Here is a 16,999-nt window from a genome sequence, read left to right on the forward strand (position 1 = left end):
CCCATCCAGCTATACCAGCCATGTATCTACCACAAAGAGGCTCTGGAGCCAAATCAACATAGCAGCTTTAGGAATTCTGAGTGGTTCTTTGGACAGGGGCATCTACAGAGCAGTCTAGTTATGACTCACCTGCTGCTAACCCTGTACTGCTCCTCCAGGGTGTGACTTTACCAACCTTTCAAAAGTATCAAGACATAAACAATGCCACTAACATCAATTCACATATGCTTTGTTGTTGAACATTTGGTATACCAGAAAAAAATGGGAAAATGGGAAGAATGCTCCAGCATTCTTCAAACAGTTCCTAACCAGTCCTGTGCCCACATCTGGTTTTGTGGAGTGGAAAGATTATGTAGCTGAAGTCACGATAAATGGAAATTAAACATGTCATTGGAGACAGTTTCCTCAAGGCTCAGGGTGTAAGGAGTGTAAGGAGTGTATTGCTCTTCTAGCATCTTCTTCCACACTTTAACTGGGGACAAAAAAAATTTAAAAAATTACATTACATTCTCTTCACTAGTCTACAAATATTTCAGATAATAAATACTCCGTGTACGATTACACCCAAACACCTGTGGAAAGCTGCAGCCACCATTAAAGAGGTTGAAAACCTCAAGGAAAAAAAAAAAAAACATGTAAGACAAAGGCATAATGAGATAGTATGCATCGCATACTAGCTTACTATGACATACTTACCTTCGAACGATGCCCTCCAGCGGAGCCCACACACCGCTGATATGGTTGAGATTTTTCCCAGGTGTTTCTCCTGGGCTGGCAGGCTCCGGCGCTGGTATTGGCCAGAGCCGCAAAGACCTCACTCCCGCACATGCGCGTGGAAACCATAGTTCACGGCACGGGCTCTGAAGGTCCGGCACGGTAAGCCGGACCTTCAAAGCACATACGCCGATGATGTCATCAGCTCCAAGCACTCTGAATATCACCTACACTGTGCAAGCTTACGAGATATTCACAGTACCTACAGGTTAGTCTTATTATAGGCTTACCTGTAGGTACAAGTAAAAACAAAGGACTTTACTTCCACTTTAACCTGCTATTGCTTTGCACAGGTTGTGCGGCCACAACTATTCGCATCCATCTGTGAATCCAGCCACAGGAAATCGCTGAATTCCTGCCACTAAAATATTGCCAGAATAAGGTCTAAGGGTCATCTTTATAGCAGAGAGACAATAAGACTGTCCAATTAGAGCTGTACACCAACACCATACTGCACCTGCATTATGCGACTTACTTATAAAGTGAAAGCTAGGGTGTAGAGCTTTCAGTGTTCCACAAAGTTCTGTCTGTCTAATTCTGCAGAGATCATTCCATAACTAGAAGAGAGGCTGGTCACATGACTAGGATCTACCGCAACTTTTTTTTTTTTTTATGTGAACAGTGTGCCACTAACAGCTCTTGATGCAAGCAAATCACAGTGCACATTTTTAAAGCACATTATGCTCTATAAATGTGTAATGTTAGAAGGCAATATAGCAAGAAACTTCTTCAATTGATTTGAACTCAATTTTGAATTTGAGTTTAACAGTATAATCAATAAACTACTATAACAACATACTAGTCTACCAAAACTGCTCATTACTCAGAAGGCTCGGGCTAATACAGATAGTTAGTAATACTCACTGTAGTTTGGCTCTTCTGCCTCATCTGCTGTGGGCTCTGCATTCACTTCCACATGTTTGTGCTGACTGTTTTGTAAGACACTTTCCACCTTCTCTCCATCTTCAGTATCTTCCCTCTGCTGCTCTTGTAATGAGCAAACCATGTCATTATATGCTTGTCTAGCTTGCATTGTAAGTTCATTTAATTTGTGGAAGTGATCCTATGGGAAGAGAAATTGAACCAGAAATATATAAGGAGAATACCAAATAATATCAAAGCTTAGAAATATGAAACTATGAAAGTCATTCCACAATGATTCACACAGACACAAGAAATAGGGGAGAATATTTGTCATTTTTGTATTTTGACGCTCCAATTGTAAACTGCAACACATTAACCCTCTCATGCGGAGGTCATGAAAGTCTAGCTGTCCAGACTAAATTTAGCAGCATGCTTATGCATTGGTTAACTTGACTATTATCCTATGATTTATCTGCATACCTAAATAGAATTGACATTGCTCATTTTATATACAGGGCTTTAGTTTAGTACTCTTTTCATCAGAGCCGGTACAAGGGGGGCGGGGGGGGGGCGGATGCCCTGGGCAGTACAATTTATTAGAGGGAGGGGGGCGCAGTGAAGTGTACTTCTAAAAACTGTCTGGACTACTGTGTGTGTGATTGATACAGCTAGTAGCTGTAGCTGCAACTCCTGCAACGAAGTGCTGAGTGCGCTCCTGCACTCGGCACAAGCCTAGAGCAGCCCTGCCTGTCATTTCGGATAGAGCCGACACTTCCCCCTCCCTCACAGACAGGAGAGAGAGCTGCTTCTGCTCCTCCTCCTCCCACCCTCTCCTCCTGTGCTTGCACACCAGCAACAACCAGAAGTGGAAAGATGGAGCCTGATCCATCCCATCCATCCACTCCATCCCTTTTCTCTTCTGCTTTCCAGTGAGTACTCTGATGTAAGGGGACCCCTTCCTTCCTCCATCTCTCTCCTTTTCTCTCTCTCTATTCCTTTATTCATTCCTCCCTCCCTCTCTCTATATTTCTATCTGGCTGAGGGAAGGAGATTATTTACCAGTTATATTTAATTTCTGTAATATGTAGCATGAGGGGGTTAATGTATTGCTGCTGGTCACTGATACATCAGTAACACTGACACTAGTGCCACTAATGCAGCACAAAGGGGTTAATTAACTGCCACTATTCACTAATGTATCAGTGACCAGCGCAATACATTAACCCTCTCATGCTGCATATTACAAATTGAGTCAAACACCAGTGATAAACACAAAATCCCAATGTGCTAATAAAGGTTCTTTGGTAACACCCGCCCATCTGCCACCTTCAATTGAGTGATCCTGTGACAGTCACCTCCACCATAGATAAAGTGCTGGCTTACCAGATTGCACGGACTTCAAGAAGCGCGGTGACATCAGCACATCACTCCGTCAGCTGACGTCACCGCACTTCTCGAATTCCGGAAGGACAGGAAGCTGCGATTAGCCAGCTGGCTTGTTTTGATCCTAATGCGATTACATGTTCTTCTTGCTGTAAGTGCAATATTGTATATCTTGAATAAAAATTTTAAATATTTTTACACTACGGCGAGCAAGACTTTTGTATTTTGGGGACCATCTGTGATATATGTTTCCTGGGCGGTGGGTCCACTTGCCATAAGATGTTCCTGGGACAGCTAACCACTTCTATACCTGGCCTATATTGGCACTCCTCTCCTAAATGTAAAAATCATAATTTTTGTTTGCTAGAAAATTACTCAGAACCCCCAAACATTATATATATATATATATATATATATATATATATATATATATATATATAATTTTATAACATTTTATAAAGTTTGCCATCTTCGCCCTGGCCACCATGTGACCTTGTCCCAGCACTGCTTTTCATTATTTTAATGGAAAAATTTGATTTTTTGACTTACTGTAAACTCCATTTCTCTGATGTTCATTGACAGACATAGCTCCTCATCTTCTTGATGAAGTGGGTTATACTGCCCCCTACCGCAGTAGGATACTAGGCAGAAAAGAACTTGACCACCCCTATGGGGCAGTCCCAGGGGGTATACTCCCATTTTCTGCTAAAAGGTACTCAGTTTTGGTACAAGCAGTGTCAGAAGAAAAAACCCAACTCCATATAGGGTAGGGTGCTGTGTCCATCAATGAACATCAAAAAAATTGATTTTCCGTTAAGTCAAAAATCCAATTTTCTCTTTCGTTCATTGACGGACACGACTCCTCATCTTCTTGACTACGTGGGACGTCCCAAAGCAGTGTCAAACATGAGGGGTGGGAACAGCAAGAAAAAAAATACTTCCCAAGGCAAAACATTGCCAACCAGGTAACATGGAGCTCAACCATAAAACTGGAGCTCACGTGAAAAATTAAAACACCCTCAAAGAGGACCAAGTCCTCTTAACAGCAGTCTGCAAAATTTTGCGGCCAAAGGAAGCATCCGCAGATGCCAACACATCCACCTTAGAAAACTTTGTGCACAAACGACCAGTAGCCGCCTTGCAAACCTTCATCACGGACGCCTGATGATGGAAGGCCCTGACAGGTAAAGAAGGAACCTGGCCCTTAATGGAATAAGCCCGAATCACTGTCTGTCTGATCCATCTGGAAATGATCGCAGCAGAAGCAACCAACCCTTTGCGAGGTCCATCCATGAGGACAAATAGTCAGTCTGATTTTTTGAAAAGACTCCGTAGCTGCCAGGTACACCCTGACTGACCAAACCACATTGAGGGAATGCAAGGCAATTTCCTTAGGATGCTGGGAATGCAAGGCAATTTCCTTAGGATGCTGAGGCCTGGGACACTGGCAACACAATGTCTTCATTCAAATGAAAAACAGAGACCACCTTTTGAAGAAACGATGAACATGGACGAAGAACCACCTTATCCCTGTGAACCACCAGGTAAGGTGAATGACAAGACAGCGCCGCCAGCTTCGACACCCTGCGCACAGAAGTAATAGCCACCAAAATGTCCACCTTCTGGGATAACGCAAGCAGGGGCACCTCCCGAATATTTTCAAAAGGAGGCTTCTGGAGAACTGGCAACACCAAATGGAGATCCCACGGCGGCAATGGAGACCACACTGGAGGAGCCAAGTGTTGAACTCCCTGGATAAAAAGGTACACACCAAGGAATGTGTGGCCAATGGACAATGAAAGAGAACCGCCAAGGCCGAAACCTGGCCCTTGGAGGAAAACCAAGATCCGATCCACCGAAAAGGAGCGAGGGCAAGTCCCAAGAGACTCACACCACGCAATGTATTTCTTCCAAGTGCGATGGTAAATGTTCCTAGAGGTAGATTTTCTAGCTGTTAAGAGCGTAGGAATCACTGATTTAGACAAACCTCTATCCTTCAGCACCTGGCTTTCAACAACAGCCAAGCCGTTAAAGCCAGCGACTGTAAAGCAGGATGGGAAATTGACCCTCGGCCAGCAGTTCATCCCTAAGAGGAAGTTTCCAAGGAGCATCGGCTACCAGCCGTACCAGACTGGCATACAAAGACTGGCGAGGCCAGTCTGGAGCCACTAGAATGACCGGAATCCCTTCTGCCTTGATCCTGCGCAGCAGTCTCGGCAGAAAACTGAGAGGAGGAAAGGCATAAATCAGATGATACTGACTCCAAGGAGCCACTAAGGCGTCTGTGGTGTCAGCTAGAGGATCCCGAGACCGTGCCACAAACCTCTGTACTTTCCTGTTGAGCCAAGGCGCCAACAGATCCACCTCCGGAATGCCCCACCGGAGATACAACTGATGAAACATCTGCGGATGAAGAGACCACTCCCCTTGGTCCAACGCCTGCCGACTGAGGTAATCCGCCTGCCAGTTTTCCACCCCAGGAATGTGTACAGTGGAGAGGGCTGGAACAAACAGTTCTGCCCAGCTTAGAATACTGGCTACTTCCCGAGCCACCAAGGCACTTCTTGTGCCCCCTTGGTGATTGACATAAGCCACGGCCGTGGCATTGTCCAATTGAATACATACTGGACACCCCTGAATCGTCAAATGATCCAGACAAAGTCTGATCGCTCACAGTTCCAGTACATTAATCGGTAGCCTGGATTTTTCCTGAGTCCAGACCACCTGAGCACACTCCGTGCTGAGGATGCCTCCCCACCCGGACAGGCTGGCATCTGTGGTGACGACTGTACATTACAGGGGAAGAAAAGATTTTCCCTGACAAATTGCCGGAGAATGAAGCCACCAAACCAGGGACCCTCTCGTACTCCAGCTCAACAGGATCTGATTGTCTAGAGACTAAGGATTCTTGTTCCATTTCACCAGGATCTCTTTTTGCAGAGATCTCGTGTTTAACTGAGCAAACGGAACCGCCTTGAAGGTAGATACCATCAGGCCCAGCACCCACATGCAAGTCCAAAGAGATGACTGTCTGCTGGATCGCAGAAGCTGAATTGCCTCCTGCAATTCCTGGAGTTTTTCCAGAGGAAGAAACACCTTGGCTGATGCAGAGTCCAGAGTCAGACCTAGACAGCCCAGAATGGTGGACAGAACCAGAGCAGACTTCTGAAGATTCAGAATCCAACCGAACTCCCGCAGAGTTCGCAGAGTAATCTCCGCGTTGTCCAGAAGAGCAGTCGGAGACTCTATTTGCAAAAGCAGATCGTCCAGGTACCCCAGTGCCGCGATCCCCCACTGACGCAACAATGCTAGCACTGGGGCCACTACTTTTGTGAAGACCAGAGGAGCAGAGGCAAGACCAATAGGTAAGGCAGCAAACTGATAATGCTCCTCACTCACGGCAAAGCGGAGGAAGCACTGGTGGCTGGCACATATTGGGATGTGAAGGTAGGCGTCCTTGATGTCGATGGAAGCAAGGAAATCCCCCCCCCCCATGAAGTGACGCCACTACCGTGCGAATAGACTCCATTGGGAACTTCTGTACCCGCACAAAGCAGTTTAGAGCCTTGACCAGCATTTCAGCCAGATAATACTCCGCAGGATCACTGCCGAGACAGACAGTCTAGAAATCAAGGGAGCTGCATCCAAAGAGGCGTCATAGACAAACTGTAATCCTTGTACCCCACAGCTTGCTCCCAACCCACGCCTCTGTGTGTGCATTCACACACAGAGCCGCGGCTCGGCCCTACGCCCTCCGTCTCCAGATTGTCTCCCTGGCAGTGATTTACCGCAGCGGGAGCCAACTGCTTTTCTTGCCATTGTGACTTTGGGAGATTTCCTTTCACTTCCGGTCCTTTAGGCTCAACAGGAAATGAGAGGAAAACTTTCCAATGTAAGGGAAGTTCAAATTTTCTGCTAATCTGCATTAAAATCAATGTGTTCACATGTATAATAAGCATTTTTTTTTCTATTTTTTACTTACACCAGTGCCCATGTGTTCACATGTATAATAAGCATTTTTTTTTTTTTACACCAGTGCCTACTGTGCTCAGGATTATTTGGGACTTGGGTGTTTTATTACAATTTATTAAACCTACCAACCCAAAGGCTCATTTACTACTGTCATTCAGTAAATAGTCAAACTAAAAAAAATTAAGTCTTTGTTCTTCTTCACGTGTGCACTGGGTGAGAGCGAACAAACCTATAAAGCATAACCAAAAAAAGGTTAGGTATGTGTAAAAATGATCTTTACGCAATGGTATTACAAAATGTTAATTTTCACATAGAGTAGAATCTGAGGACACCACATAGACTATACAAGTTTGTATGAAGCACATGTAATAATTTTCTGTAGATGCCTTTATGCACGCATGTTGTACGATCAGTTCTTTGGCTATATAATAGTTTGTCCACATTGGTACATGACAATGCTCTCTTCAATGGCTGCTATTACTCTAATAGACAAAAGGTTAAACATGCCTCACCTGGGCTCCATCATAGCTGAATATCCCGACCACACTAACAGGGACAGCTTTGTTCACACAACGGCCCAGAGCTTTGCGATTGAGTGCAAACACAAAAGGGACATTCTGTTCAATAGCACAGCTAATAATTGTCTGCAGAGTGTCATCCAATCCACCTGCACAAACAACATATATACAGACAGACACAATCAGCACTTTATAATGGCAACATTTCTAGACAAACACGCTCGTTACAAAGACCCCTACTAATGGTTTTTAGTCTCATAACTTTCACAGTATGATTACAATAACGCTGAACATTTTAGCTTACTAAATATATTTGTGTATTCAGTGAAAAAAAACTGTAGTTTCACAGTAGAACATTTTGAAGGTCAAATGCATCAAAAAGTATTTTTAAAGTTTTGGATGGATGTAGTCAGATTTAAAACTGAACTTTTTTCTTTGGGGGAGAGATTTCCACTCACTTAGGGGAGCTTTTTTCTCATTAACCAGTTCCCTTTCAGGCCTATAACAAAATGGCGGCTGAGCGGGACTTGTCAATCCGGGTGGACATCATATGACGTCATCCCGGATCATGCCTGGGACTGTGGCTTGGCGCAATCTATCACTGGATGTGTCCATCAGAAACAGCCAATGACCGATGAGTGTACAGACCCACTGCCGGTACCCTGTGATCTCTATGACTAATCACAGCAGATTACAGGACAATTGTAAACAATGGATGGCTTCATTCATCCCATCCATTGTGTACAATTGTTTTGCTAGTTGTGATTGGACACAGTGATTACAAGGTACAGACCAAGCCAATCACGGCCCATCTGTACCATGTGATTAGCTGTGACCAATCACAGCCCATCACACTTAATCCGTTTCATTCAGCATAAATGGTTGCTTATACCAGTGAAATCCACTGGTATAAAAAATCATAAGGTGTTAAAAAAAAAAAAAAATCCTGATCGCGTCCCCAGGGTAATACAGTGTTCTTATGGAAACACTGAATTGCTCTGGTCACAAAAAAAAAAAAAAAATGTGACCTGTGTAAAAAATAAATAAATAAATAAAAAAATGTAATAAAAAAAAAAAAAAAAAAAAAAAATGTCCCTGACCACTACAACACCCGTTCTATAATAAACACTGTACTGCACTGGCTGGTGACAGTATGTAAAAAAATAAATAAAATTACTCAACATGTCACCTACTAAATACCTTGGACTGTGTACTTCCCAAAAAGGGTTCATTTGGGGGATATTTTTAATGTTTTTGGGCCTTAAGAAATGAGAGTCAGTACATCAGGATTGATTGATTTTCATATATATATATATATATATATATATATATATATATATATATATATATATATGCAGTACAATTTGGCATCCCCACTGATTGGCAACAGAGATGAGGGCCTAAATGCCCCATTTACTAAATACTTGACAATGCTAAACAATAATGATCATAGCAGTGTTGGACATGCTCTTTGAAAAAATAGCCAGTAGTCAATAGGACATTTTTCAAGGGCTCCCAATATAAATTTCTTGTTCAGAACCAAAGTACACAGGATTACTTAAAAAAAAATCAGATAGAATAAATTATCTTAACCCCAGAAGAGTACCGAGCAGTACTGTGCTTGTGATAGGAAAAGGTCAGTCACTATCCCTGTCCGATCTCGGTGAAGTTTAGTGTTGCCACCAACAGCACAATCACCAGATTTACAGCAAGCAGCAAGGCTTTCCTATGCACACATTTCAGAGGATTAAGCCGTTTAAAATGACAGATTGTCAGTAAAGTGAAATTATAGTGCATGGTTGCCAAGTACACATTTTATAATCATAACATTCCCTTGAAAACGGATGCCGGTGAGGCTTAAAAGCTCATTGTTTTATATTTTCTTTTATGTAGTATTTCATTTACAGAGGGTAGATTTTCACTATAATGACCATCTGATCATGGAATATGGTTAGCATCTTTGCTGAACTGCCACAATTACAGGATAAGTCACAAAGAGTCTACCATTTTCAATAAGGGCGAATAGCAGAAGAGATAAAGGGTTGAGTAAAGCATGGTCTCTGTGCATCATTTCTTAGCAGGAAACACAGTCCGTAATGTGCAAATATGGATGCCCACATGAACCTCTACATTACAAATTATTATATACAAACAAGGATCTTATTCACATACACACAATATAAGCCTTTAAAAGAGCAATATTTTAAATCTCTCACTTTTTAATAGTACCTTTAGACTGGATCTTTTCACAGTTGGGAGAAATGATTATGCACTTTAGTTTTTTCAGTTTTAGATGCTTCAACACCTCACGTAATCCCATAACAAGACGCCTTTTTGTCTTTGCTTTTACTGGATCTTTAAGGAACAAGCGATCCTGAAAGCGCACCAGTTCCTTAAGAAGATCTGTCACACAACTGTCCACTTCTTTACTGAGAACCTGGCTACAATACCTGACAAACAAAAAATGGCAATTTACATCTACTGTAAAATGTACAAATACATACAATTCATTATTACAATCTATAAATCCTAATGTTGTCCCATTCTTCTACTGCCCCCCACCCCCCATCCAATGTGTGCATTTTTTAGGGTCCACTTGGAACATGAGTGGGGCAATTATGGTGTTTGATTGGGGCAGAACTTAGCGGTTGGGCTCAAGATCAAAAGTGGCATGAGGCTGGAAGCATTAGAAGGTTTCACCAAATGGCTCCAACATACTGTAATGCAATTCTGTTCAAATGAGAAATAATGGCATGAGCTAAAAAGCACAATCAACTTACAAAAGGTGAACTTGAAACATCTTTTTAGATATACAGAACATTTTAAAACAAAGAACTCACTCTCTAAATCTTCTGCTGTGAATTTTTGGGAGGTTGCTTGTCAGTTGATGAATAGGAACAACACTGGTGCTATCGGAAAGATTTTTTGAAGAGTCACTTGTTGAAGCAGAGCAATCAACATTCGGTTCAATTTCCTTCTCTGAAATATGAGAGGGGATGGATATTACAAGATATCTGGTTAAAACATGATTGTGAATTGAACAGGACCTCCAACTAGAGACAGCACAGTGCCTAGCGGCTCATATGCTGGGTTTGAACCCCATCTGGGATACTGTATGTTTTCTCCTTCAAACCAAAAACACACTGGGAGGTTAATTGGATTTTTAGTGTGGTAGCTGTTATTAGACTGATGTGAATAGTTCTATGTATTCTGTAAATTATTTCCAGGCTGAGATACTAGAGCTTTTCCTTCATTAGGCCTAGTACATAATATTAGAAAATCAGATGAAGATTTTCATATTAGGAACGATCGTTCGATTTTCAGATCGTTAGTACACTGCTTTTGAGAGCTGATATGGATTGTTCAGATAAACATTTCAAAAGAGACATGTTGGAAAAATGTTCTCGTTCGTTATTAGGACATCTTTTTTTTGGTTTAATTAGTACAGCACTATTAAGTCCTTTAAAATCAAATGAGCAAGTCTGCGCATTATCAGAAACAATATATGACCATAGACTAGACATAGACCGTAGCTACGTACGTGGGAAGTTGTCATCTGTTGTTTGGGAATTTTCGTAACATTTTAGTTATTCTTGTTTTCAACATGGGACGAGGACAAAAACAATCACTTATCCGATTTGCTAATAGTGTGTACTAGGCTTGAAGGAGTTGTAAAGTCTCAAGGTTTTTCACCTTAATGCATTCTATGCATTAAGGTGAAAAACCTTCTTGGTTGCAGCTCTAGCCACTGTCTCGGGTCCTCATTGGATAGACTGATAGCACCAGGAGCCATTGGCTCCTGCTGCTGTCAATCAAATCCAGTGACACGAGAGCGGGGGGCGAGGCCGAGTCCTGCTTTCTGTGTCAATAGACGCAGCAGCAGGACTCAGGAGCGCACCTGCACGGGTGCCCCATGGATAGCGGCTCTTCGTGGGGGCACCCGATGAAGATGAGGACCCACAAGCGATGCCAGGGCAACCCAGGTGAGGAGGATTGGGGCTGCTCTGTGCAAAACAATTGCACAGAGCAGCCAAGTATAACATGTTTATTTAAAAAAAAAAAAAAAACTACAAAAAAACCTTTAGGCTCCATTCACACTAGAGTGACTAGTCAGGCGACTTGTCAGCCTGACAAGTCGCGGTCAATTGACTGCTACAGGACCCGTTCTAATAGGAGCAACACAAGTCGCTTCGACTTAGAAAAAGGGTCCTGTACTACTTCGGGGCGACCTCGGGGCGACTTGCATAGACATTCATTATATGAAGTCTGTGCAAGTGGCTCTGAAGTCGCGGAGCACGGGACTTCACAAGTCGCCCCCTAAGTAGTACAGAGTCGTGCCGCTGCAGTGTGAATGGGCTCTTACAAATCACTTTAAGATGGTTAAAGCATGTGCTTTGTGAATGAACCCCTACAGGCAGATATATTCGTGGTACATGAATACAGGCAGTCCCCGAGTTACAAACATACGACTAATACTTACAAAGGGAGGGAGACAACAGGAAGTGAGAATAAATCTACCCCTAGGAAAGGAAATTCACTCCTGTAAAAGTTATCATAGGAAAAAGGTTTCTCCACTAAAGCTTTATCATCACCAATCCTTGTTTCCACAACCCCAAATTTCCAAAATCAAATTGCCACAAGGACAGAAAGTGAGGTGAAATCTTCTGAACATGGGCACCAACAGCAAAACAAACATTACAGGGGGTGTTAATCCTTCCCTATGCTATTCAAAAAACTTTAAAATTATTTTTTTGTCTGGAGTTACACTTAAAAAATGTACCCGTTTCAACTTGCATACAGATTCAACTTAAGAGCAAACCTACAGAACCTATCTTGTTTGTAAGCTGGGGACTGCTTGTATTTCCACTTCTCGGAAAGTTTGGAATAGCGGTATAAACCTTTTCACTGAAATAAGATGGAAAATCTGTGGAATGGCAAGGCCTATGAGTGGCATTCTTAATGTGTTAGGAGCACTTGCATTTTTTTTTTTTCAAACGTAATCCAAAAATGTAATGTAAGATAGATACCTATATCTTCTGGGCTTGGAGAATCAAGAGGCTGTTCAGACACATCCTGGCACTCCACTATTCCCTCAGCATCATCTAAAGGAGCTTCCTCCACTTTCTGGGATGCATCCTGGGACACAGAAGATTGCAGCTGTTTCTTCTGTTCTCTTTCTTTCAAAATAATCTGAAAATGTGAAAATGGAACATGCATATATTACAGGAAGTTAAAGCGGAATTTTACCCAAAAAAAGTATTATAAAATAATGTTTTTTTAGCAAGGAACATACATTCCACATTAATAATTATGCTACCAATATTCGTGTGTGCTTTAATTGCTTCCAGCATTGTTCCTGTTTCTTCTTACTGGAGGCAGCCATCTTGTGGAAGTCCAGAGCCCCTGAACAGCAGTAAATCATAAAGTAGAACTAAACCCATCAATTTAACAGTTAAAAAAACCAGTTACATTCATTCCTGGAATTCCAGGATTGCTAACTGTCACATTTGCTTGTGTCCTCAACCAAACTGTCAAACCACTAAATGGCTGATGTCATTACTGATCACATGTGCAGCACCATGGCAGTTGCAGATCAAACAGAAGCAGTTTCCTTGGCTGTAAAGGATAGGAGGGTTTAATTCCAATGTTAAGGCTGTCAGCAGATCGGCCTCTACAATTTCGGCAGTGCCTAAAAATGCCTAAAATGGAGAGCAACTGAGCATGTGCAGAGCAGGATGAGACAGTGTATTACTGGATTTTACACAGTCTAGGGACTTTTACATAGCTATACCTGCAAAAGGGGTCAGCCTGAAGTGATCTAGCTGAACTTAATTTTCTGACTAAAGTTCCACTTTAACCAAAAAAGCGTCACATAATGAGACTTTACTGCATAACGAATAGTCTGCTCTTCCAAAGACTGCCTGTATATCTTACCTAAAATTGCACTCCATAAAAGGACATAACTATTTACATTGCAAAATAGGCACAGTGCGTTATAACTACAGAAATTCTAACGCATACAATATTCAAATGTTTGAAGTTTGTGACTGACTAGAGGTCCAAATGTTAAATTGTTCTGCACTAAAGCATCATTACATCAAGTTCAATGATACCCTGGCACAAGGGGACTCAGCTACCTTTTTACAATACTAGATTATAAGGTATAAGGAAGGGGCTGCACAAACAAGGCATAAAGCATGGCAAACAAATGATTAGTGTGCAAGCTGGTAGTTTAGGGTCATGTCACTGTAGTGTGCTAATTACAGTTGACCTCAAATCTCCAGCAACTGTGTTCCACTCTGATTACTTTGCTGTTTGTCAAGCCTATAACATATACTCCCTACATCCAGGAAGATGGAAGAACTTGACACAGGTGGGACCAATACTTGAAGCCAAAGATCCAAACAATTAATTTGAACTAAAAAAAAAGCCTATTCTGTACTTCCTGGAGTCCCCCATTTAACAAAAAAGAAGAAATAGCTTTGCAAACATAGTATAAAAAACTGACAGACTTTTGTTGCACAATGTGTCCCATGTGATCAGGAATAAGCTGCATGTAAAATTCCTGCATATGTATTTCTAAAAGTATAAATCAAAAATAATTTTATGTATATTGGCATTTCATTAAACTTAAAATGTTCAAAGAAATGTTTTATTTACAGGCTTAGAAGCAACATTTCAATATCAGTGAATACAAACCTTTTTTAGGGAAGTTGGTTTTTTGGCTTTGGGCACCTCTCGCTGCTTTCCCTTCTTGACCAGAGGAGCACTAGAATCAAGAGGATTGTGAGGTGCCGGGCCTTGCTTTGCCTGAGGGTTCTTAGATATATTGTTGGGCTCTCTGGATAGCACAGGAACACCACTACCAACTAGAATACAAATATATCATAAGAAACACATGGAAACTGGTGCTTGTTTACAGAAGGGCCTTCCTTAAACAATTGTTACAATGTCAGAAGCACACAATTGGCTATAATAAATTTGCACGTTGTAGCAATATCTACAAGCACGGGTACACACGGACTGAATGTCGGCAACAATGGCCGGTTAAAAAGTACCTTTCAATGTAAACTGATCAACTTATATATATATATATATATATATATATATATTGTATGTGAATATAGCAAGGCTTAAAGCAGTATTAATCCCAAAACCAAAAATGTAATATACTGCAATTTACCAATCATTAGATGTGGTGACTGCATTTGTTTTTTTTTTAGTTTCCTTTCCTCTGTTTTTACCTGGTGATTGGGGTGCCTCCACTCTGGATCAAGGAGCAACATGGGCACCTTTGGACAGCAACATTATCAGTCCGGGGGAAGGGGGGTATTGGGCTACACTGGATGTTTTTGCAGCCGCTTCAAGGAGCATCAGGCGTTTTTTTTCCTGCCGCTAAACTCCCAAGCATGTATGCCTATGAGTCCAAGCACACATAGATTTTTAGCAGCGTTAAATGGCAGGGGCTTTTACAGGAAGGAAAACAAAAATAAAACATTGCCGGTTGATGGGTGTTAATGTTTGGCACTTTTAGCGCTTGAGTGGGAATTAACTTCAATGGACAAAATAAATTATTATTCTGGCCAATTAAATGAATTACCGTCCAAGCAATTGACGCCTCTAAATGCACCTAAATGCTTGTTAAATTGTTAGGCACTTTTACAAGCGTCAGGTGTTTTTTCTGCTAAAAATGTTGCTGCCAGAATTCAAGGCTTCTAGGAGAGTTTGCAAAACATCCTGTGTGCATGAGGCCTTAGATGTACTAGAATATTTAGATACACTAAACAAAATTGAAGCCAAACTCCAAACACTTGTTAAGCAGTTACAGCAACAGTTTTGTTCTTTTTGGGATAAAGCTTTTATATAAATGAATAAAAGCAGACCACTGTGAGCACCCGGTCAGTGTTAAATGGTTTGTCTCAATACTCTAACTGCAACATCTGCAGGATAGCTTTTTTTTTGTTGACAAATTGAGTTACTGGCCAAGTACCTATAAAAGAAAGAAAGAAAGCTTAAAAAAAGAAAAAAATCTCTTTTGCATGAAGTCAGAACCCAGGGATCCACAGGAGATTGGAACCTCTCCCCTACCCCTATATTTAACTATGCACAATCTGTCACGAGAACCAAAGGTTTTATTTTATGGATCTATGATGTGCTCCTTCCTTCTTTGGAAGGATACCCATATAAGGCTAAAGATAAATGGGATAAATATGTCGGCATTGCTGAGAAATACCAATGGGATAATGTCTTAGAGTCTGTATTGACCAGCTCTCAACACAACACAAAGGCTTTTACAGCTTTACATTGTCCTTCTAGCCCATTCCCCCGTCCCCGAAATTATACCACTTGGGATCCTGCAATCCTCCACTCTCTGTGCCAAATGTAATTCTAGAGGAGTACGACTTAACTGAGTTTCAGACACCAGCAATTAATAGAGCACTATTTCAGGCAAGGAGACTAAAGGGCCATACACACTATAAGATTTTCTGAAGACTTTTTCCTTCAGATTTACCTTTTCTATGTAGTGCAAGGGCCTGCCAGATTGCATACAAATTCAAAGTGTTTAGGTTTGCCTCATATGATATGGTTTTGGTAAGTCTAAAGGAAAAAGTCTTCAGAAAATCTTATAGTGTGTATGGCCCATTATTCTACAATATTGGAAGTCAGATCAGTCTCCAACTCATAGGGAATGGGTTAACCACATGGGAGATATCCTCTGGTTAGAAAAAGTTATATTTCAATACAGCGGTTGCCTAGGGAAGTTTGAAAAGCTATGGGGACATTGGTTGGCTGTGCCAGGCTTATCGTTCATTGACATTTTCATTGACAGAATCTTGGAATAGCGTGTATTGTTGTATTGTTATTGGACTGCCTTACCACCTCTATGCTTACTGTAAGGTGCTGCTGGTGAAGTTTATGATGTTAGCATGGCTACAGTCTGAAACTAAATGATCAATGCGTATTAGGTTTTTATCCTGGAACACTGTTGTTGCAGTTGACAATGTATGTATGCATTGTGCTATTTATTTCTGATCAATACCCTTTACTACTGGAGTTAAAAAAAAAAAAACACTAATACAGCCATCACATTTAAGAATTGGTAACCTGAAATATAATAAATGTTTGCTTTTGGGTTTTAATACCACTTTCAATTCTTCAGCATCTAAAAATGGTAAACAAGTTTGCCATTCCAAACACGTTTGAGCTGATTAATTACACACAGTCATAAAAACATTTTACACCCTATGGAAGTTTTTTCAACATATTTGATCAGGCAAACATTAAATCTTCATTTAAATGGTGCCCACAGATAAATGTGATATAATTGAACAAGTCACACATAAAATTATCAATGTGTATTTATTCTCATAATCCAAATTAATGAAAAGATAAATTTGTAATGTAGATAAAATAAATACACCCCTACATTTATCACCACAAAATTCATGAATTAGAATCTGGAGTTCCAGATTAGGCGCCAGTGCTTA

General features: G+C 41.2%; 1 protein-coding gene across 1 annotated transcript in view; it reads right to left on the reverse strand.

Moving 5' to 3' along the window:
- Positions 1–331: 331 nt before the first annotated feature.
- The window catches only part of SECISBP2 (SECIS binding protein 2), a 36,803-nt gene continuing 20,135 nt past the window's right edge, over positions 332–16,999 (reverse strand). Inside the window, exons 6-12 of the mRNA XM_082243193.1 lie at positions 14,211–14,380; positions 12,539–12,701; positions 10,352–10,490; positions 9,741–9,961; positions 7,506–7,660; positions 1,639–1,837; positions 332–472 (exon numbers count right to left, since the gene is read on the reverse strand). Of these exons, the coding sequence (XP_082099319.1) occupies positions 363–472; positions 1,639–1,837; positions 7,506–7,660; positions 9,741–9,961; positions 10,352–10,490; positions 12,539–12,701; positions 14,211–14,380 (1,157 nt within the window). The 3' untranslated portion in view covers positions 332–362. The remainder of the gene's footprint in view (positions 473–1,638; positions 1,838–7,505; positions 7,661–9,740; positions 9,962–10,351; positions 10,491–12,538; positions 12,702–14,210; positions 14,381–16,999) is intronic.

The sequence above is a fragment of the Pelophylax lessonae genome (assembly GCF_965119305.1).
Source record: "Pelophylax lessonae genome assembly, chromosome: 1".
Taxonomy (NCBI): Eukaryota; Metazoa; Chordata; class Amphibia; order Anura; family Ranidae; genus Pelophylax; species Pelophylax lessonae.